This window comes from Plectropomus leopardus, chromosome 18 (genome assembly GCF_008729295.1).
Source record: "Plectropomus leopardus isolate mb chromosome 18, YSFRI_Pleo_2.0, whole genome shotgun sequence".
In the NCBI taxonomy this organism is placed as follows: Eukaryota; Metazoa; Chordata; class Actinopteri; order Perciformes; family Serranidae; genus Plectropomus; species Plectropomus leopardus.
In genome coordinates, this window is record NC_056480.1 from 29995329 (window position 1) to 30023080 (window position 27752).

The window sequence follows — 27752 nt, forward strand, 5'->3', positions numbered from 1 at the left end:
TTGGTTGCGCAGATGCTGTCCTGCTCGACACGACCTTCTACTGTCATTATTATGCGTCATGCCTCCACTATTAATATATTCATGGGACTCTTATCAACACCTACGATATTTGCTTGCAACATTACATGCTATCATAGAGTGCATTAACTAATTTTATGTCTATCGCTATTGTTACCATTATTGCTGTACATAGCGGTGACGAGGGCCACGGGTGCTCATCGTCAGCCCAATGTGGGCAGACAGCCGACCATCAGCTTGGTGTTTAACGGCCTTTACAGAGTGAGAATCCTACCAGAGTGAAGTGACCTAGAAACATGATGCTTTTCATCAAGGTCAAGGAAAAGTGGTTACGAAATGAAAAGGGCTGACGTTCCTGCTGACTTTAGACCAGGTATCACCAATTGGCGGACTGCAGTCCGGATCCGGACCAAAACTTTGTCCTAGCCGGAACCGTGGCCAAGTTGTAATAAAATGTAAGAATGAGAACAATATCTTTTTAAGTAGTAAGCTACTGCTGGGCAGTTAATCGAAAAATTAGGACCTCTAACCGACATAGTGTTGCCCATGTTTGGTATTTCGGTCATTTAAAAACTCTATTAGCCCTTTTTCCACCGGGGCTGCCAACTCCCACGCATCTACCGTGCGCCTCACGCTTTTGAGCTCTGTCTCACGCTCTCATGACACAGAGGAAAATCTCACGCAAAAACACAGCAAGGGCAGAAGTGCTGAACAATCATGCAAAAAAGGTGGTCCGAAAGCAGTGAGACAGATGAACAGAGCGCAGCTTCTCCTCAAAGCATCAAAGTGTCTGAAACAGACACATTTGCAGAGGTGGAAAGTGACTTCTTTAGACCTCTACAGACTGCTTTGTGTTATTTTCAGGTTTAATCAGAGTTTGTATGGGATTATTTAGAAACATCAGGATGCATAGTTCCGTGCATCATCCAGCCGCTCGTGCTGAGCTCTCATTATTATTACTAGGGGCAGATGTAATGTTTTTGGGGCCTGGGGCCACAAGCACATGACCTTATTCACCCTTTCTCTAACTGGGAATGTTGGCAGCTATAGGAGAAGTAGGCCTACTCAAAAGCTTTTAACTCCCAAGTAAAATGATTAATAGCACTAAGGCTGCACCTAATGATTATTTTTTTTATCGATTATTTTTTTGATTAATCTATCGATTATTTTTTTAATTGATCTAACTATTATTTTTTTTATTACTCAATAAATATAACAATACATTTACTAAAAATAACATTTTAAAACATGTCATCCACTGCAGGGCATTATTTCCCAACAAAAATAGCCCTGGCTTAACTGGTAATCTGTGTTTTACAGTCTGATATAAAGTCTCTCCAAAATAAAATTAATGCAAGAGCTTGTTCCACTCAAGTAAAAGGAATGTAAAACAATCTACATTTAGCAATCCAACAGCAAAATAAATAAAACAATGTAAAATTCAAGTCACTTTTCAGAGGAGTAACAAAACTTTTACTCTGTTACAGAAACAACCCTCAAATCTAGCAGTCCAACAAAACATCTTACAGTAAAATTAGTGCTATTTAAATAACACGTTAACTTTTCTCTAACAGAAATAATTATAACTAGTACATTCTTTCTGCATCAAATTAGTCCAGCCTTAACTGGGCCTTAAGGCACACCGCTGCCTGCTGATATGAGTGCTGTAGTTTCATATTTATAAGCACATATTCCACTCATTTATGAAGTTATACAAGCTCCAGCACAGTTTACAACCCCGTCCTGTAAATGTTTCAAAATAAAATGCATTGCATCAGCAAGTGATGGCATTCAGTCCACAGAGACACAGATAGCTTTTGTTTTGAAAGGGAAACAAGGAAGTTGAGGTAAAACAAACATCTTTGTATTTCCTCATCTCTGTGACAGAGAGAGACTTTAAACTGCAGTATAAAGCGGTAAAGAGCCAACAAACGCGAGCGTCACGCGTAGAAAAACGGCGAGACACCGTTTCTCTAGATGTGCTACAGGTGACACGCAGCTCAGACGCGCCTGACAGGCGCTGCTCGGGCGAGCAGTGTGCAGCTCTAACTTGATACACGAAAGTCGAAACAAAAAACAACACGCCCGGTGCTGCTCACGCTCTCATTACGCGCGCTGTGTGAAATGGTGCTACGCGTTAAGTGCGACGCACGTTAAGTGAATCGACGTATTCACGTAATCAGTTGCGTCGCCCCAGCCCTACCTGAGAGGCAACCTAGTTAGTGAAATGCAGTAAAAAGACAAGAGCCTTTGCAAATGGAATGATCAAGAGAGGGAAAAAGGAGCTCAGTATATCCTAGAAAGTCCCCTGGCAGACTAAACCTATGTCAGCCTAACTATGGACTGCTCCAGGCAACCTTAGCCAGCCCTAATCATAAGCTTTATCAAACAGGAAGGACTACAGTCTACCCTTAAAAGTGGAAATGGTGTCTGCCTCCCTGACCGAAACTGGAAGATGGTTAAAAAAAAAAGATAAAAAAGGAGTGTGGTAGCTGAAGGCTCTGGTTCCTATCCTACTTTTGGAGACTTTGTAAGTAAGGAGGAGGATTTTAAATTCAGTAATGGATTTTACATGGAGCCAGTGCAAAGAAGCTAAAAGAGGAGAAATATGGTCCCTTTTCTTGGTTCCTGTTAGTACACATGCAGCAGCGTTCTGCACCAGGAGAGACTTCAGGGACTTGATGGGGCAACTGGATAGTAGGGAGTTACAGTAATCCAGCCCAGAAGTAACATATGCATGCTCTAATTTTTTGGCGTCTGTTTGAGACAGAGTATGTCTAATTTTTGCAATGTTACGCAAGTGAAAGAAAGCAGTCCTTGAAGTTTGTTTTATATGGGAGGCAAAAGATAGATCCTGTTCGAATATAACTCTGAGGTTCCTTACAGATGTGCTAGAGGCCAAGGCAATGCCATTTAAAGAAATTATATCCCTAGAAAAGGAGTTTCTGAGGTTTTTGGGAGCAATAACTTAAGTTTTGTCTGAATTTATCATAAGGAATTTGCAGCTCACCCAGGCTTTTATGTCCTAAAGGCATGCTTGCAGTCTAGATAACTGATCAGTTTCATCTGGCTTCATAGATAGATACAGTTGCGTATCATCTGCATAACAATGGAAATTTGCAGATGTTGCCTGGGGGAAGCATATATAACCACCAAATAACCAAATACAGCCGCCTGCTGATGACTTCTGTTCTCTACCCGTCTCTGCTGATGAGCTGCCCAATCTGAGTAGCACATGCATGAAGTAGTGGTACGGGAACACCACTGAGGCAAACAAACCACACACAGAACTGCATGATCACAGTTTATGGACTTGTGCATTTTAGAAAGAAAAAAATAATCCATTGACCTCAAAGCAAACATAAAAAAAGCCTTCATAGAAATGTAGCGTCAAAGTGTAGAGTCAAAGTAATACATTTTCAAAAAAAAAAACCAAAAACTCAAGCAAAAATTGTTCAGGACAGTACTTAAGACCATACTCAGTTACAGTCTACCACTGCTGAGGAGTGTCATTGCATCTTGCATTTTGGGAATAGTGAGGTTGTGTCTTGGCATTCAAGATCCAACATGTTTAGCTTGGACAAGGCGCATGTCATATCACACTTTGTTGCATGTCATATCTGTGTCTCTCTCTTTGTTTCCTGACTATCTATGGACATGTAGGTGCTTGTAACAGCCAGAGGTGTGTCTTGCAACAAAGGCTTCTCATGAATAAAGGTTGGGTGAAAACCTTTTGAGAGAGCTGGAATTACCTGTGCTCTAATGTCTCACATGATAAATTAAGCATGATGTACATTTCCACAGCATAATTTCCATCAGTGCATACTCTACTCCCCACCCTGCTGCTCTCACTGTCTCTGTTTTATACAAACACTGTTTTCATTCATCAGTGATTTACATTCAGTGTTACAGTTTATGTCTCAGTTTACCTCGCAATCGAGTTACTGTCAATAAAAAAACACCCAAAGGTGTTTTACATTAAAAGGCCACCAGGAAAAGGAGAGATGACAATATTAAATAGATTTAAGTCTTTTTATGGTGGAATGTGTGTGCAGGAAGAGTGTCAAAGATGGTATCTTAAAATCAGTTAAAAAAATTGAAAAGTAGAGGTGACAGGAAATGATGAATTTATGAAAACAGTATTTTTTTTTAAAAGGAGAAAGTATTTTAAGCCGAGTAGTGAATATGACATGACTATTGTATGCTGTGTAAATGGACATCATAGCGAATTTAGTCAGATTGAATTGGTAACAGATTTAAAAAAAGAGGGAAATATCTAAGGGAATATACTTTTCAAACAGGAAAAACTAGAACTAAAGGCCGTATTGACTCTATATTTGAGATGAATAAATAAAGGCCAAAATCTGATCATTTACAGCACTCATATTCTCCATTCATAATGGTATCCTTTTCTGTAAGATTTTTCTTAAGGCATTCTTGTCTTTATTTATTTATAAGCTTCAGTGCCGGCAATAGCCATAGCCAGAGGTACTATGTTTTTGGGTTGTCCATCCTGTTTTGTGAATAGGATATCCCAAGATTGCCGAAAAGGAATTTCTTCAATTTTAGCACAAATGTCCAGTTCAACTTAACAATAAATTGATTAGATTTTGGTGATCATAGGTCAAAGGTCACAGTCACTGTGACCTTTTCTGTCTCATTCTTGTGAACACAATCTCTTAAGAACAGCTTGAGGAAATTTCATCAAATTTGGCACAAATGTTCACTTGGACTCAACAATGAATTGATTAGATTTTGGTAGTCAAAGGTCAAAGTAACTAATCTTGCGTCAGTCTCATTCTCGTGAACACAATTTCTCAAGAAGGAGGCCTTCAGGGAGTTTTCCACAAATTTGGCACAAACGTCCACTAGTTATATGTTTTTAGCTATGTTGCTTGAGTTTATCTATCAATAAATTAATTATAATACCTTGTACAATGTCAGACTTTGTATTGCAAAGCAGCAAAGAGTGATATAACTCTCCTTGCATCATTGCTACTGCCACACAAGCAGCTGAGTTTGTTTTGGAGCAGGAGAACATTAGCGTCCCAAATCTTCATCTGTAGCACATTGTGCTGATTTCTTGGTAAATCTGACCAAACATGTACAAGCTTCGATTACTCCTGGATGGAACTTTTGCATCTGTTTTGTTCTCTCACAGGCACACGACCCCAGAGAAGTTCTTCATTGAGGCCTGTGATGAGGGGGCTGATGCTGTCCTGGCAATCGACAGGGTCTCAAATGAGATGACCCTAACAGGTAGAAAGTTTTTAACAGTTCAGTCACTCTTCATCGCTAACACTAGGTTGAGACACATATAGATACATGTCTCAGTTCTCACCACCTTTGAACTTCAGGCTGTTGAGCCTTGTTTTCATCCTCCTGCATTAGCCAGGCATGACATAGATTTTTATTGTCAGAATACATCAGACAATTTAAAAAAGTACCTTACAGTCAATCAATTAACATGTAAGTGGCACTATACATCTTCCAGGAAAGCGAACAGGACTGATAGTGTGCAACCCCAATTCCCAAACATTGTGACATTGTTAAAAATGTAAATAAACACAGAAAAAAATGATTTGTGCATATTTTGACTTATATTCAGTTGAATACAGTCCAAAGACTAGATATTTAATGTTCAAACTGATAAACTTTATTGTTTTTTAATAATATACACATGCACATACTCTCATTCTGAATTTGATGTCTGCAGGAACATGTTTACTACTATGTGACATTACCTTTTCTTTTAAAAATAGCCAGCATTTGGGAACTGAGGACACTAACTGTTGAAAGTGAAATTCTTTCCCATTCTTGTTTGATATACAGCTTCAGTTGTATCACAGTCCGGGATTTCTGTCATCATAATTTTTCCGTCACATTGCTCCACACATGTTCAGTGTGAGCCAGGTCTGGACTGCATCATCATCAACAGATCATCAACAGAATTAGTTTTGCAATGAATACGTGTCAAACGTCAGCATTTACACATACCTACAGTACAAGGTACAAGGTAATTTTATGGTCATTTTACTTAAACGTAGTTTAAGAGGAAATTAAATTTAAGGTGATCATAAATCCTGCTACATCTTTTGGCGTCAAAAGTGAAGTTGAGTCTCACAGCCTGGGGACAGAAGCTGCTCTGTAGTCTGGTGGTTCAGCAGCGGATACTTCTGTATCTTTTTCCAGATGGCAGCAGGGTGAACAGCCACAGTCTGTTCACCCTCTAACAGTAAGACTTGCTGTCCTACCTGAGCTTTCCCCCGGTGCCCTTAGGAAACTCTACAATACCCTGTCATTATGCAGTCATATGTGTCCACATTATCCTTTTTTTGGTGTAACATCACTATCAAGGTAAACACAAAAGCATAATTTAAAGTGATTTTTTTGTCTTCTCAATCTTCCTTACATTTAATAGGGGAGGCACATTACAGGAAGTGAACAATACAGATGGAATAGGACATTTAATCACTATTTTTTTTAACAACAGGCAAAAAAGATGTCCCTCCCTCAGCAGTCACCAGACCTATATGTGGCATCATGGGAACCATTCGCCTGGTAGCAGGTAGGTACCACGCTGATACAGCAGTGCTCAGCTAAGCTTGTCTTTGACGTCTGTGACTGACCAGTGACACCCCACAGGGATGTACCTGATTGTCATCACCAGGAAGAGGAATGTGGGCAGCCTCCTGGGCCACGCTGTGTGGAAGGCTGTGGATTTTGACATCATCTCTTATAAGAAGACAGTGCTGCACCTCTCAGAGATCCAGGTCAGCAATACTGTTCTCTCTAACTCTGCAGCAGACAGTGATTCTTTGGAAAATACACTTGTGTTAACAGTAGGGCTTGGTGATATAGAGGCAATAAAATATCATGGTATTTTTAAACAAACACCTGTATCAATATTGTTGGGTTGACTATTGGTGCTTTTGCAAATTATTGACACAACAAGATTTTTGATAAATAATCATCATTAATGTGGATATAATGACTAAGTGGGACTGATAGAACAGTCAGTGGTAAGTTCAGAAATTGAATCATTTCACTGTAATGGAGCCTTTTTAAACCAGAAACAACATTTTGGATTATGATTTCCAAAATCTAGAGGATATCTAGTCTCATATCACAATATTAATATAATATTGATACGTTGCTCAGCACAAATTACCAGCATAGACTGTAGATTGAGCTGCAGTTCCATCCTTTTTGCCAGGTGAGATGTTGGTGGTGTTTTCTGACCATGAATATTTCCCACACAAGAACTAACAGGAAGTCAGTGTTATTTCCCTGCTGTTCAAGACCATGTCCTTATTCGGCATAAATTTAGGGACCTTATTTCTCTCAGCAACATTTCTTTAGATGAAGCTAACACTAAACTTGATTCCATATTCCAAAACTATTTTCACCTACCTATTTTCACTTTGTTAGTGTGACTTGAGATGCTTTATTAGGAAAAGAGAGTTTTTTTATCTTGCTCTTCATATTAAATGACTCCACTGATCTCCATCTGGATTGTGTTTTATCAATTAACCAGGTCCTAATAACTAATATCGGTTATCTGTAATTTAAGAAATTAGGGAGAGCTAATCCACTTCTATCTTTACTTCATTTAATTTTTAATCTCATCTTGAGGTCACCCCAAAGAAATTTAACATTGAAACCCATTTCTTAAATGTAGCAGATTAAAGATTTCTTATTCTGTTCTTCCTACCCCTAAATATCCAATTCCAGCTACATCCCAATCCACCTGTATGTCTCCTCTGGTATTGAAGGAATGTGATCACATAGTATAAGAGCCTGTTACTGTATTTTAAGAATATACCCAGATACTAGACTGCATTGACTTATTGTATTCACAAGTGCCAGCAGGACTTTGTATGATTTTTTAAAGAATATAAATATATATAACCCATGCTTACTAAATCAGTGCTGTCAGGGACACACAATATGTTGGTCCTCTGACACTTGCAGGAGATTTTGATATTTTAATCACATATTACATTTGTGTCAAAATGACTCTGAAGATACCATACCTTCAAGATCATACCTTGTATCTCCTCAGTCCCTCTCCTCACCATTTTTTATTTTGACTGTCCAGTGAGGCTTATGTGGTAGGCTGGTAGGACTTAAATACTGTTGGTGGTTGTGTTTGATGGTCCAGTAGACTCACACTCTGTTCTGTTGAGTGTTTTGGAAATTCAGACAACCTGTCTCGGTGTCTGTCAGGCATTGAGTCTCTCTGAGCGAGACCTCAGGTTTCAGGATCAGTCTGGATTATACTGTGCGATCTCATTTCAGAGCCACTGGCAGTGCATTATTCATCTGCTGCTATTCCTGGTATACTCATTGATAGAGAAGCCGCGGCTGAAAACTATGAGACTGTGGTCAAACACTTTACGCTGTGTAGATGTATGAATGGGAAACAATATTGTGTTGGTTGTAATGGATAAGACTACCAAATACAATCTAGTCTGCAAGTATAATCAGTGTTAAAACAGGACGGCCAAAAGCTGATCTCGTGAGAGGAACTCAAGAAAGCAGATGGAGTGAGTTAACAGTGGAAGGGTGGAGGTGAAACATCAGGCTTCAGCCTCTGTGCTAACTGGCTTAGCAGTCAGATCCTATTAGCCCAGCAGAGATACACAAAGCTCTAAAAGCAGGAAACTCTTGGAAAGATGGAATGGAATGGTGAACGGGTACGCTAAGCCGTCCCAGCAGCACAAAAGTTTCAAATCTGAAAGACCTTCAGTAAATCCACCCTTCACTAAGCCCCTTAGTTACTGTTGCAATGCCTGTCAAGTTGTGCACTTTAGCACGGCACATATTCAGTTTACTGTGAGAATCATTTACCTTTGAAATGCGAATAATTTTTGAGACAGTGGGTTCCTGATTTGAGACAGAGACAATCAAAAGCAGCTCCTCAATCCTAGTTGCTAGACACTGACTTTGTCCGCTGAACAACAACAGCTGGCAGATTCTGTTAGCCGGAGCTAGTGACCTGATTCTGTGAGTTGGATGAAAATATACTCTTTGGCTTATTTTCAGTGTTTCATCCTGACTTGTTTTAAAGCTAGAAGTTTGTACAAGTGTCAAAGATACACACAACGGCTGCAAACATGATATCATGCTAAAAGACTGAAGCTGAAGCTAATAGGTCCCAGGTAAAAAGTCAGCATCCTCACCAGCTCATGATTTATGCAGAGGACATGGATATAAAGGAGCAGTAATAAAGCAATAACCTATCATATGCTTTGCTTTCTAGCCGTGTTGCTGTGTTATTTAGCTAGTTAGCTAATGCTATGGTAGCTGTGCCTTGCAGTACACACAGGGATGATTTAGGGCAGTGACATGGAATGTTAAAATGAGGCTCAGACATTGATGAAAGGCACAGATTTTTTTTGACCAAATACACACTTTAGATAAAGTTCAGTTGAGGTGCTTTTTGGCTGGAAGCAGACACACAATTTCATGGCCAAGTAACCATGTAACACTTCAACAGCAACTCGGCGATAATGTCAAGTTCATGCTCATGCATATAGTGTGAACACAGCATAAGAAATAACAGTGACATTATGCTTTAAGTTCTAAACAAAAATGTAAAGTTAAATGATAGTTTTTCTTTGGCTTGCATGCACTTGTGCGAACAGAACACCTTGTAGTGTTTGTTTCTTTGCAAATGTCAGAAATCAGCGATTGACCAGTGAAGCATGGGTCTATTAAACACGCAGCAAGATTGAGGGAAATGTAAAAAGAAAGAGTTTGTCATAGTTTTTTTCACCATCTCATCCATGTTATTTAGAGAATAAGCATTAGCGTGCTCACCGTCAGACAAAGCTGAGTAACAGGGACAGGAAAGAGTCTTTTTTAAATTTCCTATAAAACAAAGATTGAGCGTCCTTCATTTGATCCAACCTCAGACACAATGCCAGTTGCTCATACTCAACATCTTTATTGCCAAACCACTGAAGCATAATGACTGAGAAGATGCACCAAAGAAATGATAAACTAAACAAGACAAAATAACAACAAAACTAAAAAAATTAGGTGAATATGAATAACTGCAGTTTTCTCTGGATGTTCAGGTGTTGTTGTGCATTGTTTCTTTGTGAAGCACATGCACACAGTTTTGCAGCTTTGCATTGGGATCTGGGTTCAGACCAGGACTGGATGCATAACTCTGTGTAGATTCATGATTTAAACTGGGTGTACGAACAGAGTCAGAAATGTGCATATGCATTCTTTTCATTGGATTTATAAAGCCGTGCTTACGCCTGATTTCGGTTTTTATAAATCTCAGTCATTGTGGCGCTGGGTGCAAGAGCCTTATTTCAACACCCACAGTTCAACATAAATGGATGTAGAAATGCGCATAAACGTGTGTTTACATTCATTACAGCTACAAGTCAGAAATACAGTAAAGACGGTGCAATTTCATTGACTGACACATCGGTAAGGGTTCTCCAGTGGTGCCTGGACGGCTGTAACTATGGACGGCTGTGGATATTTGTAGCATATTTATCACTAATTCATCACGCGTCTGTGAACTATCATCGTGGTAATATAAAGATCATAAGGATTATTAAACATCAGAAAAATGATCAGTGATTCGTTCATGGCTCATGTTGAAACAGACTTCATAAGATTCTTGACAGTATTGTATTAATGGTCTGTAACAGGGAGAGAAGTGTAAACAAAAATGAAATGTACCACTCTGAAAATATTTCACATTAACTTTATAAATGTGTCTGACATTTTACACAATGCTGTGTAGCCTGCAAAAATAACACAAAGTGAAATTGGCAAACATCATAAAAAAATGTTATCCCTCTCTCAACTTAGATCAGTCTCTGAAGAATGTGTGAAGTGCGGACATTCTCACCACACATTCTTCATTTATTGTGTGGGAAAAATGCGGGCTTGGTTTCAGTGGTACACTTTGTTTATGCATCTGGCCCCTTGTGTGCAACGGCTATTGTGCCCGACAATCACTTGGTATCTCACATAATCACGTTTGCTGAGAACATTAATGATTTTACAACCTCAAGACTTCTCTTTGAATAGCACCCTTAGATCACTTTAGTTTTATTTTTGGCAGTGGTAAGGCTTCAGCAGCAGGAAGCAATCAGTATCATGTTACCTTGCAAAGCTGGTCCACACAGTGAGGGGTACAGATCTGAATGTGGGGGTCTGGTATCACATTGGCACTGAATATTAGCAGATACTAGACAGAGTTGCTGTATTAGGAGAGAAAAAGGTGCATCCCTAACACACACAGTGCCAGTATAACATAAGTGTGCAGTTCCGAGTATTCTGCAAAATGCATCATTGTGAGAACTAAAAGTCTGTTTTGTTTCCTCTTTCAGTCTCAGGAGAACAAGACTTTCCTGTCCATGATCAACAATGTACTGACTACAGATGGCTTCTACTTCTGCACTGACTACGATCTTACACACAGTCTGCAGCGGCTGGCCAACACCAGCCCAGACTTCCAAGAGATGAGCCTGCTGGAGAGGGTGAGACAGCCAATAACTTGCCTTTCACAACTTCACACTCCAAACTCTATCTTTATTTTTTTTTCTTTCAAAATGCTAAAATAGACATAATAGACTGAAACAGAAATGGGTTTATGGTTGTTCTCAGTCATCTGTGTATCACCCCTGTGTTTGTGGCATGTATGCATGTCCTTGTGCACATCCTGTTTGGGCACAGAGGTCCACACATCAGAGCTGCAACGTTTGATAAATAACACATGCAGAAAGGATTTAAATTGCTGTTTTCATTCTCAGTTCTTATCATTTTGACATTGGTGATATTGCTTTGGTACTGGCTAAAACATCTTCAGCGGGTTGGGCTGGGCTGGGCTGGGCTGGGCTGGTCTAAAAATTTTCAAACCGGATCGGACTTGCTTACCAAACTTCTTCATAAAAGAATGAGAACTGTCATCTCCTCTCATCAACCCAAAAGGTAAACGAACACAGTATGTGTGGCTCTCTCCCCTCCGCTGACATTTTATCTCTCTCATGTTGCAGGCACTGGCTGCCTTGTCTCAGCAGTAAATTAAATTCTGCGGCTGACCTGTGTGACACTAGTGGCTCCGTTAGTCCGTTTATAATGTTTATTACATGATATTTGTATTACCACGTACACCACTGTACATTGTAAGCTGCTGCTAATTGGCCTTCTCTGTCTGTCTGTAGACTATTACACTGGTCAGTTTTTATATATATATATATATATATATATATATATATATATATATATATATATATATGTGTGTATATATATGAGTCCACTTGGGCTGTACATATACAGTACTGTGCAAAAATCTTAGGCCACCATAGATTTTTTGTTTTAGAAAAGTAACGAGGACATAATATATACATTTATTGCTTAGTCTCTTTATGAAGATACATAGAATACAGAGAGCATGTACAATGTTTTAAAACACTAAAAAAGACAAAACAAAATGGCTTCTTCTGACTGCAGTCAATATTTACTGTCAAACATGGAATCATGCAACCATAACAAAAGGTATCTCAAACAATCAATATTGAGCTTTGGACATGTCTTGAATACTACCTGGTGTAAATACACAGAAGATTAGTATTGTACATCTCATATTGCCTGCCTAAGCGAGTTCAAGACATGCTAAGTGGAAATGGAGGTCACAGTAAATATTTGCAACTTAAGCCTGATGAGGTTGTTTTATTCTTAAATAGTTGCATTTTTAATACTGTATACTGGTTGTGTTTTAGTAAAGAGACTGGTCATTATTACCTTGCTAAAATAAAGTTCGAAGTGGCCTAAGACTTTTGCACAGTACTGTATGTGAAAAAAACAGAATCAATATGGCCTGCACTCTCACAGCACTCTTTTGATGTCAGTCCCCAAGGTTCGCACAGAACTTGGCAAAAAAGCTTTTGAATTTGGAATAACTTACAGAAGGTCTGCTGATCAATATGGGGGAATTTAAGTCACTTTTAAAAGGTTGAGAAAATAGCACTATTGGTCAGCGTGACTGGTACTCCAATGATAACTAAAAAATTGATGATTGCGGTTTTCACATTTTAACTGGAGATTGTGCTCACTTTTTGTATGGTGTAATAGTTGTATTTGTTTGATAGTTGAATTATCCGCCTGTATTTATTTTTGTAACCTTGTTTTAAGCTGCCCTCTTAGCCAGGTTACTCTTGGAAAAGACATTTCAAATCTCAACAAGTCTTTTACCTGGTTAAATAAAGGATAAATATATATATTAAGGTAGTACACCGGAACAGACGGGCAAAACCAGAAATCGACCCTACTCTGGGGGACACCAAAAATTCCTTGTTCCAGGTTAAACTCCTGGTATCCAAAGCCTGGTCTGTCCTCTTCCTCTGTGCCATAAAGCTCCATTGTTGTCAGTAACTAATAAAAACATGTCATTAGCCACACGGTTGTATGAACATACCCACTGAACTTTATTTTGACTCAGTCCGACATACACTGTCCTGCTGCCAAATGGGGATTAGTCCATCACTGAAAATAATTTTCAGTAGTCCTCCTGTTAGAGTAATGTTTGATGAAAACAGAAATGATTTTTTAAAGGTGTATTTTAATCATAGTTACTTAATCACTAGCAAATGATGACAATGAAAATTATTATTATGAAGTGGTATGTGTTTGATTGTGTTGCTGCTGAATAATGTGCTTACATCATGTTGCTTGTGGTTTCCAGGCAGATCAGAGGTTTGTGTGGAATGGGAACCTGTTGAGAGAACTGTCTGCGCAGCCAGAGGTAACACCTGTGGGCCTTTTAGTTTTGATTGAATGTTGTTGTACTGATTTTATTTCATTAGAATAACTGTCATTATTTCTCCATAGCTTCATAAGTTTGCACTTCCTGTTGTCCATGGATGTATCCTTTTCACTGGGTGTCTAACATTTCCTAATGACGCAGGGGACATCTTACCTAAAACACTCTGTAGATCAGATCCATTCCTGAGCACAACCTTTTCTTAACCCTCTTGGTCCAGTCATTGTCATGAAGCCATGTCGGATCAATGGAAAGATCTTTGAGTGGATCCTCATCTCCCGGAGAAGCTGCTTCCGGGCTGGCGTCAGATACTACGTTCGAGGTAAAAAAACTGGAGCTTGATCCTGAAGCACTGTCTTTGTTGAAGTGCACAAAGTATTGTACACTTGCATACTGGCAAGTGGAGAGCAAAGTAGCTGATAGCAAATACATTTCCATAAACAGTATGAAGGTACAGAAGGTACAACAGAAGGTAATGCTGTCTGCCTCTCTAATTTACAAACTTTCTAACACGATTGACTGCACACTGATGTTTTCTGTTCTGCTGTCTCCACAGGCATAGACTCTGAAGGCCATGCTGCTAACTTTGTGGAGACGGAGCAGATAGTTTTGTATGAAGGAGCAAAGGCTTCATTTATACAGGCAAGTATAAGGGCCAATTGTACAGTTAAAAAGTTTTTATTATGGCTCAGCTTTTCAATGTCTTCTCTGCAGCTTTAAGCTCAGATAGTAAAACTTTCAAGAAGAAGATTTCAGAAATAACTCAAATAAAAGACAAATCTTTTTTTTCATCCTCAGACACGAGGTTCCATGCCCTTTTACTGGAGTCAGAGGCCCAACCTCAAATACAAACCCAAACCTATCATCAGCAAAACCACCAATCACGTAAGAGCACAGCTTTTCATGTTTCTGTTTGCTTTTCAAATGGTGATTGGTGTGAAACTCTGTTGCTAACCACCTGGAAACTCTGTATAGATGGATGGTTTCCAGAGGCATTTCGACTCTCAGCTCCTCATCTATGGGAAGCAAACTATTCTTAACCTGGTAAGGACCCTCTCTCTGCTCTTTCATTATTTGTGTTAAAGGTCCACTGCATAGGATTTAGGGAGATATATTGGCAGAAATGGAATAAAATACATATGTTTTCTTTAGTGTGTAATAACCTGAAAATAAGAGTGGTTGTGTTTTCCTTACCAACAATTAATTACTGAACAATTAATATCTATATAGGAAAGGGATTCTTGATTATGTTGATCACCATGTTGCCAATCTCCCTGAGTCTCACACACTCTACCTTTCAAAGGAACTTTAAGCAAATAATTATCAGGCCAAGTTATGTTTCCTTGTTTTTTTCAGGTGAATCAGAAGGGCTCAGAGAAGCCACTGGAACAGGTCTTTGCCAAGATGGTTTCTGGCATGAACAATGGTATGCTCAAGTAAGTGTCACTTAATGGCTTCTACAATCTTTATGTTCACAGAGTACATGCACTTAAAGAAGTATTTCACTGCTGGAAAAATGGCCTTTTAATAAAACCAGACTGTTTCTGCATCATATCCTATGACTGTCCTATCACTGGATATATGCAAGCAAATATTAAATGTTTAGTGGTCGAAACACACTTATGTGGCAGTTTCAGTTTTAGTTGTTTTTTGGATGGAATTATTTTGAACACATTGTTATGACTAATTCTATCTTCTTTTATCCATTTGCACCACTGTTACTCTCCCTGTCTTTTTGTCATGCACATGCTCAGCTAAAAAATTAGAAACCCAGTGTCTTGTAAACATGGCAGAGAAATCTGCTTCCTCCAGAGGAAATCCACCCAAGAAATCAGGTTTCTCTAATCCTGTAGCCTGGTTACAGAAGCCAGGTTTGAAGAATCCACAAACTGGAGAAAGCTGGCTGTAACCCACTCACTCTAGTGCCTGTTAAACCACTGACTATGTTGCTGTCCAGTAATACAGTCTTACTGTTGGTAGACATTTTCATTTACATAAATACAGCTGTCCATTTCTGCCTGATCAAAACAAATCATCAATCTGCCTTCTCGCATTGTGATCACAGCACTGTGACCCTGTGCGTTTGTCTCTTCTGTCCTCAGTTACATTGCCTTTGACTTTCACAAAGAGTGCAGCCACATGAGATGGGACCGTCTCCAGATCTTAGTGGATGCTGTCACTGAGACACAAGATGAATACAGGTACCATAAGCAGCAGATGTTCTGGGCTCCTATCTGCTGTTGAATACATATATATTCAGATGTCTCTCTGTGTGTAGTTACTTCATGGTGAACTCAGAGGGGAAGACGGTGGCCCAGCAGAGAGGAGTCTTCCGCAGTAACTGCATGGACTGTCTGGACAGGACCAATGTCATCCAGAGCCTGCTGGCCCGACGCTCCCTGCAGTCTCAGCTCCAGGTATTTTAACCCCAATACTGCTTAGCCTCTTAAAGTTCGTGTGAAGTGAATTCAGAGATTTGTTTCAAAACACATTACAAATGTTGGAAACTGACTGTTGAAAACATGTTAGAAAGACCCTTTTCTATATAGTGCTGAATTGTGGAGTTAGACGGTTGACTGTTTTTTCACCATTTTCCTTTTTTAAGATTTTTTGGGCAGGCCTAAAACCATAGCTTGATGACACACTGGAGCTATACTCAGCATTATCCCGCCCCTGACAATGTAGCAGTATGAAAATGAGAAGCATTATTAGCATAGTCCAGTGATTGGGCGTGGCCTCTGCTCCTTCAGCGGACACGCCCCCAGCGTTCCATATCAGAGAATACTGTGCTTTTTTTCATGATGTTGAGACCTTTTAAAAACTTGGCTGGTTTAATAACACATCTTTCTGTGAAGTGACAAACTCAGAACACATTTTAATTATCACGTTGCACGGACTTTAAGTCCTATTCACACAGGACTATTATAACTTGGGGACATCATGTAATTTAGATATTACCCCCCCACGCCTGTGTTTCATGCAGCACATTTGCACAGAATAAGCGATGTCTGTTTTATTTGATTTAACTGACAACTCAGTACGTCCACATGCACAATTTAGTCAAGCTATGGTTACAGCTCGATTAGGCCATTTAATTGGACTAATGTCCTTGTCTCAGTATACAATCAGCAGGGGAGAATCCATTTATTGATGAAGTATGTCCGACGACTCCACTGCAGGTGGAGATAAGCTCCCTTTCAGCTTAATTTAAAAATCCTATATTATTTATACAGTCTATGATATAGACCCAATCACAATCACTGCTGTTTATGTGTTTAATACATTTAGAGTAAATATCACTGCATCACAGACTAAATCCAGTTTAGACATTTTAGTTGGTTTAAAGTTTGATATCCAACAGACATTCCCTCTAAACCCAGCAGTATCGTCTTGCACAGTTTCACCTGATGTTGGCTGTATGTTAGCTCACCTCCCAGTCAGACTGACTCAGGGATCATTAACAGTGAAAATAATGAGGTTGTGGTCTTTGACCACCATATCAGTCATCCTTCAGGTGGCTGAACACTTTCATTTATATTTTCATTTTTGTAATGGTTGTGCTAAGGATTAGAAGTCAGGAAAGTTGGGGAAATAGCTGTAACTAGCCCTGTTTATGTAGAAAAATAAATAAAAGTAAATGTCTTTGGTGTGCATTGTTAACTCAAAACAGGCCCCTCCTCAAAAATTATTGTGCGTGTGCCCAACTTCCATCAGGTCTCATGCCAAGCTTTTCTGTGTACTTTTCAGCAAAGTTTTTTAATATTAAGCGTAACAATGTTGGAACAGCTGCCACCACTGTTATGAGTGTCAATAAGATGTCAGCACAGGTCCCGTTAACTAAATTAAAACCCTAACTGGCTTTGGAAGATTAATCAGCCACCATATAATGGTTTATTAAGTATCATTATTGGCAGAACTGGCTCTGATGGTGGCTAATTGCTGCACAGCCTCCACCACCCAGGCAGGCACGGACATCACCAACCAGAGCTGAAGAGGGGAGAGTTGTGTTACTGTGTCAAAGTGTGTTTTTCTTCATTTTGACATGTATTTACATTTTTGGGCTCGACCACAATAAGGTGAAGTCCATAACTGAGTGAATGCTGCCTTGTCCTGTTTAAAAAACAGCCTTCTAAAAGCCTTCTAGTCAGAGCGTAAAATCAACACCCAGCAAGCGCCAGTGGTGGGTAAAAAATTAGTTTGCTGTGTAAAACAAAAACACACATCCGCCAGTGGCCAATGGAAAATTTTGAATTGCATCTGAGGTTTTGTTTTCATACTTTTGACCATTTCTGCCGACTGTCAGGCTAATTTGACCCTTGCAGCGCGCTGTACTTGTGTTGTGATTTGGTACGCTGAGAACGGCGTGACGTCAGCTACTGGAGTTCTATTCATTCTCTTTGCTTGAAGAAGCACGGCAGGAAGAGCATAGCAAGGAAGATGTGGCAACAGATTTTCCAGCGTGAAGCCACCACAAACAAAAAGGATAAACAAAGGGGCAGGAGACGATCAAGAAGAGGAACAGACAGCTAAACGGAGTAATGTCACTATACGACGTTTCAAAGAAAACTGGAAAATTGATGAGGCTGGCCAACCTCGGTCCTGACTAACACACAACCCGACAAACCACACCATGAGCTGCATACATGATGATGCAGCAGTCACCTTGAAATGAAGTATGACCTAATAAAATAGCAGTAATCTAATTTTATCTGTACATAACCGTATTCTTTAAGTGATGCTTAAATTGGATTTTCATAATAAAAACGGATGGTAATTATTTTAAATCATATAAGGCATGATTTTTTGGAGGTCACTAGCCAATGGTGGATGAGGTAAAAAGTTAATTTTACACCCTGCTTCTAGTGTTTCATTTAGAGTCCCACCATATAATGGATTTTAACCTAGTCTTGTTAAGAGCTTTACTTTATCAGCGCATGGAGTGACACTCTTAAACTGAAAATTAGAGCTTTCAGTGTAAAACCTGAAGTTTGAAATTGGCATTTGTATCACTTTGTTTAATATGTATGTAAGTATGAATATGTACATGTTTGCATGTGTGAATGTGCATGTACCTATGTACGTGTGTGTGTACGTACATATATATATATATATATATATATGTATGGAAAAGATGTGGAAAGATTCAAAAAGGTTCTGGTTGATTCACCATCCTGTTCACATTGGGAGTTGTGAGTGTTACTGAGCAGTATCTGTGTTGTTTCTGTGTGTGCACAGAGGATGGGAGTTCTGAACGTTGGTCAGCGGATTGAGGAGCAGGCTGAGTTTGAAAAGATCTACAAGAATGGTAATGTCATCTGTATACTCAACTGTCAGCATGTGTTGTGTGATCAGTAGATGCTGTAGCCTCTTAGTGTGTCCTCACTGTTCTGTGTGTGTGCTCTTTAACCAGCATGGGCTGACAATGCCAATGCATGCGCTGTACAGTACGCAGGAACTGGAGCCTTGAAAACAGACTTCACCAGGTACAGTAATGTAACATCCTATCTCACACATAATTTGTGAGTTGTTTTCTGAAGTCCCCTTGCATTGGTGTCATGGTTGCTGTTCAGTCCAACTTTATTTCTCCATTAGGACAGGGAAGAGGACCAGGTGGGGTCTGCTGATGGATGGCTGGAACTCAATGATCCGTTACTACAAAAATAACTTCTCTGATGGATTCAGACAGGTATGACGTCTTTGACATGATTTGTTGTAGATACAAACTCAACTCTAAAAATGTGGGGACGCTGTGTAAAATGTTAAATAAAAATTAAATTCAATTATTTGATTGAATTTGACTTGATTGATTTTTTTTTGCCCTATGTACAATTGAATACAGTACAAAGAAAAGATATTTAATGTTCAAACTGATAATCTTTATTATTTCTCTGTAAATACACGCTCAACTGAATTTGATGTCTTCAGCATGTTCCAAAAACAGATGGACAGGGGCAACAAAAGACTGGGAAAGTTGTGGAATGCTCATAAACATCTGATCATTTCACAGGTAACAGGTTAACTGTTAACAGGTGATAGCATCATGTGTGGGTAAGAACAGGGGCATCCTCGAAAGGTTCAGTTGTTCACAAGCGGGGATGGCGCGAGGTTCACCACCTCATGAAAAACTGCATGAGCAAATAGTCTCCAATCCATAATATCTTCAAAAGATTCAGAAATTATGGAAAATCTCTTTAAGGCTGAAAAACAATTTTGAATGCCTTTTACCCCTCAGGCTTCACTGCATTAAAAACCAACATAATTTTACAAAGGCTATGACTACATGGGCTCAGGAACACTTTGGAAAACCATTGTCAGTAAACGTAGTGATGAACTATATCTACGAGTGCAGACTCTATGGTGCAAAGTGAAAGATAGATATAAACAACATCCACAAACATGTTCAACATCTCTGGACCCGAGCTCATCTGAGACGGACTAACACAAAGTGGAAAAGTGTGCTATGGTGTGAGGAGTCCAAATTTCAGTTTATTGTTGGAAATAATGGACGTCATGTCCTCAGGGCTAAAGAGGAAAAAGATCATCCAGATTATTAGCATCTCAAAGTTCAAAGCCAGCAGCTGTGAGGGAGGGTGTTAGTGTCCATGACAACATGGGTAACTCTCATCTGTAAATGCTCCTTTAATGCTGAATGTTACACACAGGTTTTGGAGCAACATATGCTGCCATTCAGACGATGTCTTCTTCAGGGATGTCCCTGCTTATTCCAGCAAGACAATGAGACACATTCTGCACGTGTTCCAACAGCGTTGCTTTGTAGTAAAAGAGTGCAGCTACTAGACTGACCTACTGCAGTCCAGACCTGACTCACATTGAACATGTGTGGAGCATTATGAGGCACACAGTATGACAATGGAAACTCTGGACTGTTGAGACACTGAAGTCATATATCAAGCAAGAATGGGAAAGAATTTCACTTTCAAAACTTCAACAATTAGTGTCCTCAGTTCCCAAACACTTGCTGAGTGTTTTTTTAAAAAAATACTCACACTCACTCACAAAACACAAGCACTAAAAGCTCCTACCCGCGTATAGCAAGCTTTACGCCTTTAACCTTTTATGTCTAACATGTCAGTGAGGCTGGCTGTAAATGAGCCACAATATGAAAATAAATGTGCTTTGGAATAGTGTTTTATCAGTCTAGTCAAGGTGTCAGTAGAGTTTTGTTGGTTTCAGGATTCCATTGACCTGTTTCTGGGTAACTTTGCCGTCGATGACTCTGATGGACCCACTCCTCTCCGTGTGCAGAAGGACTGGAAGTTCCTCACGGTCAGTATCCCTCAGTGTTTCCTCTCTTCTTAGAAGTAGCATTACATGTGACTTTTAGTCTGATCCTTTGAATCCTGCTCTTTTCACAGCTGCCCATCATTATGCTGGTGGCATTTTCCATGTGCATCGTCTGTCTCCTCATGGCTGGTAAGTTCCTCTCTGCCCATGAGTTAAGTTTTCTATGTTGGTTCAAGCCAGCACTGCTGTAATCTTATTCTGTCAGCAATTTATTTAAAGCTGCAGGAGACTGTAATTTGAGAATTTGTGATTAAATGGTTTTAACATAATTTGTGGCTTTACTAATAGCTTGTGCTTTCAGTTTCCAATAGCTGTTCTGAGCCGTTGAGACTAGTGACTTTTGTATAGTGCTGATTAACTCAACTTACAGGAGGAAACCTGCCAAATAGGGTAGATTTTTCAACATAAAACCTGCACATGTTGTTCAACCACACATAAAGGCAGAAGTGCTTGGTAACACTTTCGATGAAGACCATATCTGTAGTGAATTATGACACCATTCATAGTGAATTATAATGCAGTTAAAATGACTACTCTCATAAACACACATAATGCTTACTGATGCACTATATCAATAGTCATGAACCATTATGGATTTGACTTATAATGATTTATAAGTGGCAAGGGTCTTATGGGTGCTCTTGACTTGTTACAAACTAAAGGTTGAATGCAGGGGCTTGTAATGCATTAGAAATATTTAAACTCACTTATTCACACATCACCAATTAACTGTAAAAAGGACTCATAGTGTAATATAACAGCCCATGCTTTATCATAAGTTATAATTGTATGTGTTAAGTTAAGTGAGGTACATGTTGATGCTTTTATAATTATGTATGCTTCATCATAATGTTTCATTGTAGGTGTTAAGTAAAGTGCAATCATTTTCACACATTTATAAGAATATATACTGCATCATAAGTGATTAATGCATATCCATACACTAGAATACTTTGAAAAAGCATTTATAAGACTGAATTCTGACAGTGTCAGGGTGAAAAGTCCCCAGTTTAAAGCTGCAGTCAGATGAGAAGTTAGGAGGCAACATTTACTGGCTCGTTGTGGCAAAAAGCAGGTTATAAACATAAACTATGATTGGTAGTATGGTTAGCAGGCCACTAATAGCAGCATCCCATCTTCCCTGCTGCTTGTATTATTTCACTGTGCAGTTATAAAACAATATTTCCTGAATAAAGGGTCAGTCACTCCCTCTCTGTCACATTGGCCGTACATTGGAAAGCCTCATGATCTTGTCAGAAAGTTGTGGGCTTGGAGGGTGTTTCACATGCTGTTACTTAAGCTGCTTTTCCACCAGCAGGTCGGTTCTTTTCAGTTCAGTTCACTGGGCATTTTTTTGCGTTTCCATTGTGAGGAGTTGTAGTTGGCACCTTAAGTACCCTTGAAGCGGTCCCTATTTTTCATCACCCCTCTGTTGGGGTACCTAGCAGTTTAAAAAACTTTTAAACTTGAGCAAAGTTTTAAAAAATGAAATAATATTTGTCCTTGATCCTGCTACATCTTTGGAGTTGAAGGATGAGTTGATTAAAATCACCAGCAACTATGAAGATTCCATCCGGTTCCTTGGGCATGTTGCTGCTGATGGCATCATTCAGTTCCTGCAGTGCATTTTTTGGACCGGACATTAGACAGAAGAGGGCTTGGTAGAGGAACAGCTCTCGGTCCAAGTTGGGCCAGTCTCGCCCTGATGCCGGCTCTCCTCCCTCTCTTCGTCCAGTACTTTGTGTTTCATTTCTTTCCTCTGGTCTGACTGGCCGTTCCATGAATGCCATTGGTGGGGATACTCTTGCAGGCTGTTGTGTTCAGTCCAAAGCCCATACAACTTTTCCTGATGTTGATAAGTGCTTCTCTATTGTAGAAAAGTTTTGTTTCAGTAGAAGGGGTCATAGTGTCAAAAAAATTAAAAAATGTATTGAAATATGGCAGCAAGGATTTCAGGAGCTACAGGCTGCTGCATCTTCATGTGCTGCCATCGTCATAGCAAACTCTTTTCTAAAATGAAAGGATGTTTGCAGCCTCTAGCAGCAGCTGCAGACTGAGAAAAAAAAATCCAAATAGTCCAACAAAGCATCTTACAGTTAAATTAGTGCAATTTAAATAACACTAAAAGTTTTCTCTAACAGAAATAATTATAAATGGTACATTCTTTCTGCATCAAAATATTCCAGCCTTAACGGGGCCTTAAGGCGTAACGCTGCCTGCTGATATGAGCGCTGTATTTTCATATTTCTAAGCACATATTCCACTCATTTATGAAATTATACAAGCTTCTGCACAGCTTACAACCCCGTCCTGTTAATGTTTTAAAATAAAATGCATTGTATCAGCAACTGATGGTATTCTGTCCACAGAAATACAGACAGATAGCTCTTGTTTTTCAAAGGGAAACAAGGAAGTTGAGGTTAAACAAACATCTTTGTATTTCCTCATCTCTGTGACAGAGAGAGACTTTAAACAGCAGTACAAAGTCGTGTAGAGTCAACAAACGCGAGCGTCACGCGTAAAAAAAAACGGCGACACCGTTTCTCAAGATGTGCTGCGCCTGACAGGCGCTGCTCGGGAGAGCAGTGTAGCGCTGAAACAAAAGACAACACGCCCGGCGCTGCTCACGCTCATGAGGCGCGCTGTGTGAAGCAGTGCGACGCGTCAACGCACGTTATGTGAATCGACGTATTCACTTAATCGATTACGTCGACGCGCCCCCCCAGCCCTACCGTCCACATGTGTGTGGTAGGGCAAGAGTATGGTCTGTGGTGGAAACTCCACCAATCTAGGGTCTTGGTACGTGTTAATAGGTGCTACTCTTGAATTTAAAGGCACCATACCAAAGCTTTCGATGGAAACATGGTTTAAAGGAATACCTCATTCATAAATGATCATTTATAGATCTATTAGTCATGCACTGTCATCTTGAATTAATGAGTTCCTGCATGTTTCTACGAATATGGCCAACATTAATTTATTGATTGACCGGGGACAATGTTTAACAACAGAAAAACTTCATTAAAACATCAATTAACAAACACAACTCACGCAGTATAATCTCTCATGTAGTCTTACTTATCTAGTTGTATGCTCAGGACTTCCCAAACATGCATTTTAGTCAAAAATCCTCACTATTGGATTCTGTCTGTGAAGAGAGCATAAATAAGTTTCACTGTCAGTTCTGTTTAAGGAGTAAGGTTTGAGCAAACCATGCATGTGTTTTTGAAACATTAAGAACACAACTAGATAAATGAGACTTGGATTATACTGCACGAGTTTTGTAGTAGTTTGTAAATGGATGTTTTGATATAGTTTTCTGTTGTTAAATATGATCCCCAATTGATCAGTAAATCATAACATTGGCTGTTTTCCCTGGGCACATGTGAGAAAACTAGTTTTCTCCTTAAATTCAAGGTAACACAGCATCGACATACTCATCGATATACAAATGGACATTTTGTTGGTGAAGTATTCCTCTAAAATGGATAATGCAGTATTTCCCACACTGGGATTTGATATTCCTAATTATACTTATAATTCCCCAATAAGATATTCTTTGCTGTGGTGGCTGCTGTTACACAGGTTAGACCAAGTGCTGCTGCTGGGAGCTGGGAGAATCAGAATCAGAATCATTAATACTTTATTGATTCCCAAGAGGAAATTGCCTTTAGTTACAGATGCTCCTATTCAAAAGTCTTAAAAGAAGTAGGAAAGTGTAGAATATATAAATAAAATTTAAACATAAGTACTAATATAAAATAAATATATCTAAACACTAAAGTATAAATACAAATGTACATTTTTGTTCTTGTTTCTACCATGTGATAAATAAAACAACAGATTACCAACATCTGAATATAGAATATTATACATGGATGTAGTTATTGCACTGGATTATTGCACATCAGAGTAGTTATTGCACATTATTAAGAGTCCAGAGTAGACTAAATGAGTCAGAGTGTCTGACATTCAGAGTGAGGAGTTGTACAGTCTGATGGCCACAGGCAGGAATGATTTCCTGTGGCGCTCTGTGGTGCATTTTGGTGTTATCAGCCTTGTACTGAACGTACTCCTGTAACTGACCAGCCTGTCGTGGAGTGGGTTGGACACATTGTCCAGGATGACCCGCAGCTTGGACAGCATCCTCCTCTCACACACCTCCGGCAAGGAGTCCAGCTTCACTCCCACAATGTCACTGGCTTTACAGATCAGTCTGTTCAGTCTGTCGGTGTCCGCTACCCTCAGCCTGCTGCCCCAGCAGACCACCGCATACAGGATAGCATTGGTAACCACAGACTTATAGAACATCCTGAGCATAGTCCTGCAGATGCTGAAGGACCTCAGAAAATAAAAAAGTCAAAGTCAGATGTCAGTTGATACTAATTTAACATGCCAAACTGAAATCCCTCATCGCTCCTTTCAATACTGTAGATGTAACATAAACGTGGCAATGTCATTCTGGCAGGTCTTCAGCTAATGTAATGTGTGTGCAGCATGCAGTGTTTCTGTGTGTGCGTGTGTGTGTGTGTTAGCTAGCTTTTACCGACATTATGCAGATCGACACCAGTGAGTATGCGGCAAATGGGAAAGCATTAAAAGAATAAATGAATGATATAGCATTAGCATTAGCTAACCCCACAGTGTTATCTTTTATCATTGCATTCATAGTTTTGATATCAAATGGGTGCATTTTAGCTCATGTTGCATGTGCTTTGTATGCATACTGTATGCTGACATAATATCAATAACAAAGCATTTTGTAAATTCATAATTCAGCAACAGAGTGAAATGTATTATTTTGAGAATCTTCTGATTCTGGAAGTTCAGAGGGTGCGTTGAGAAACACTCACTGTGTTAGAGCGCACTCTGGCACAAACTGGACCATTGGTATATTCGGAGTGCTGTTGGAACATACTGTTCGGTTATCCAGAGCAGTGCACTCTGGGAGTGTCAGAGCAACTCTGGACGCTGTCTGAGGAGAAAGAGCAGCAAAGAGCAGCTGTGATTTGACATTGAATCCAGACTGCTGAGAGAGAAAAGAGTGATCTCTCTATCATTGTCCCTGACTCTGCCACTACTTTCAGATTGCAGCAGGTGTCTGCTGGGAAAGCTTCAGGAGAACGCCAGTCATTCACAGACAGCTGTATTGATAGAAATAGAAGTGTATATGTTTGATCAGATGTGTGAGAGGTGATTGGCTGAAACACGCCCTGTGTAGACACGCCTTTAGCCGAAGAGCTTCAGGCGACAGCTTCATGTGGTTTTGACTAACTGGCTGTACTTTGTCTTCCAGGTGACACGTGGACAGAGACCCTGGCTTACGTGATGTTCTGGGGTGCCGCCAGTGCTATTACAGCCACTATCATCCTGTTTAACGGCCAGGACTTTGTGGACGCCCCCAAACTGGTTCACAAGGAGAAGCTGGACTGAGCATGCATGCGCGTCTTTGTGTACATGTGTGTATGTGAGCAGTATCTGGGCCCAGCAGGTTCATATACCTCGTGATCTTCACCGTCTTTTTTCCTAGGTCTGGACTCCAGACTGATCTGCTGCCTCCAGACTACCCTCCAGACTCTCCTCCAAAACAATTTTTTTTTCTCTGTGGTTTGTCTACATGATTAACCCTCTTCAGTTTTACTACACACACTCCGTCACATGGTTTACATCTCATCTCCTACATTCTGCATACTGTAACTATAGCTTGGTTTTATTTGCTTTGTTAGCGTAAGGTTGTCAGTTACGGAGAGAATCTTTGATGGCACTTTAGTAAACTGTCTTCTTTTTCCACACAAAAATATTTCCAACACTACGCTCAATTTCTCATTTGTAAATCATTCTTCAAATTTAAAATCTGTCAAAATGTTATGACAAGATTTTTTCTGTTGTGCTTCATTCCAGGCCTTTAAGGCCCTGCACTCCCACACAGGGCTTTTCCATTACTGGCTGAGTAGACCTCCTGTCAGGTTCAAGTTTGGTGGAGCTACGCTGGAAATTACATAATAACCCCAAGCTCTGCATACAAATAAAAATGATGTCCCACCCTAACAGGAAACAACGGCAGAGTGAAGGAGATGTCAGCGTCTACATGTATACAGTTTTAGAACAAGCTGAAAACACCGTATTCAGTTGACATAATGACAAACATGGAAGCAAACAGTCACTGACTTTGTTTGTGTGGTGTTGGGCAGGAAGTGACCGAGCACTGATGACAGTGTTTGCACTGCAGACATCTGCCTGCTGCTGGAGAGGAGGCTGACCACATCAGCTCTGTGAATCCAAAACAACGAGCTAAAGAAGCTGAAAAGCTCAGTAGTGGTTCTGAGCTGCAGATACTTCTGTGTTCATCACCACAAAATGAACCTTTCATATTACACATCATCATTTGATCAATTATTAATATAAAAACCCTTGATTAGATTTAAAGTTACCTAATGTCATTATTTATTAATGTCAGTTAACCCTAAAGAGCCCCTATCAAAAGATGTGGCACTTCAACATGCAATTTATTGAAACATAGTCTGTGATGTATGTACCCAATGAATAGAGCACTATACAGTATGTACATGTTGAGTTTTGAATGTAACAAGCCTTACAAATTTGCATATGAAATATAAATCTTTGGCTCATG

The 27752-nt window shown here is 39.7% G+C and overlaps 1 protein-coding gene across 1 annotated transcript in view; it reads left to right on the plus strand.

The window, feature by feature from the left end:
• Window positions 1-27752, plus strand: part of sacm1la (SAC1 like phosphatidylinositide phosphatase a) — a 31203-nt gene extending 3451 nt beyond the window's left edge. Inside the window, exons 2-20 of the mRNA XM_042506630.1 lie at window positions 5180-5277; window positions 6512-6586; window positions 6664-6791; window positions 11385-11534; window positions 13739-13798; window positions 13885-13918; window positions 14037-14138; window positions 14373-14458; window positions 14615-14701; window positions 14792-14860; window positions 15173-15252; window positions 15919-16017; window positions 16095-16233; window positions 19052-19121; window positions 19227-19299; window positions 19409-19502; window positions 21011-21103; window positions 21193-21250; window positions 26418-27752. Coding sequence (XP_042362564.1) covers window positions 5180-5277; window positions 6512-6586; window positions 6664-6791; window positions 11385-11534; window positions 13739-13798; window positions 13885-13918; window positions 14037-14138; window positions 14373-14458; window positions 14615-14701; window positions 14792-14860; window positions 15173-15252; window positions 15919-16017; window positions 16095-16233; window positions 19052-19121; window positions 19227-19299; window positions 19409-19502; window positions 21011-21103; window positions 21193-21250; window positions 26418-26554 — 1732 coding nt within the window. The 3' untranslated portion in view covers window positions 26555-27752. The remainder of the gene's footprint in view (window positions 1-5179; window positions 5278-6511; window positions 6587-6663; window positions 6792-11384; window positions 11535-13738; window positions 13799-13884; window positions 13919-14036; window positions 14139-14372; window positions 14459-14614; window positions 14702-14791; window positions 14861-15172; window positions 15253-15918; window positions 16018-16094; window positions 16234-19051; window positions 19122-19226; window positions 19300-19408; window positions 19503-21010; window positions 21104-21192; window positions 21251-26417) is intronic.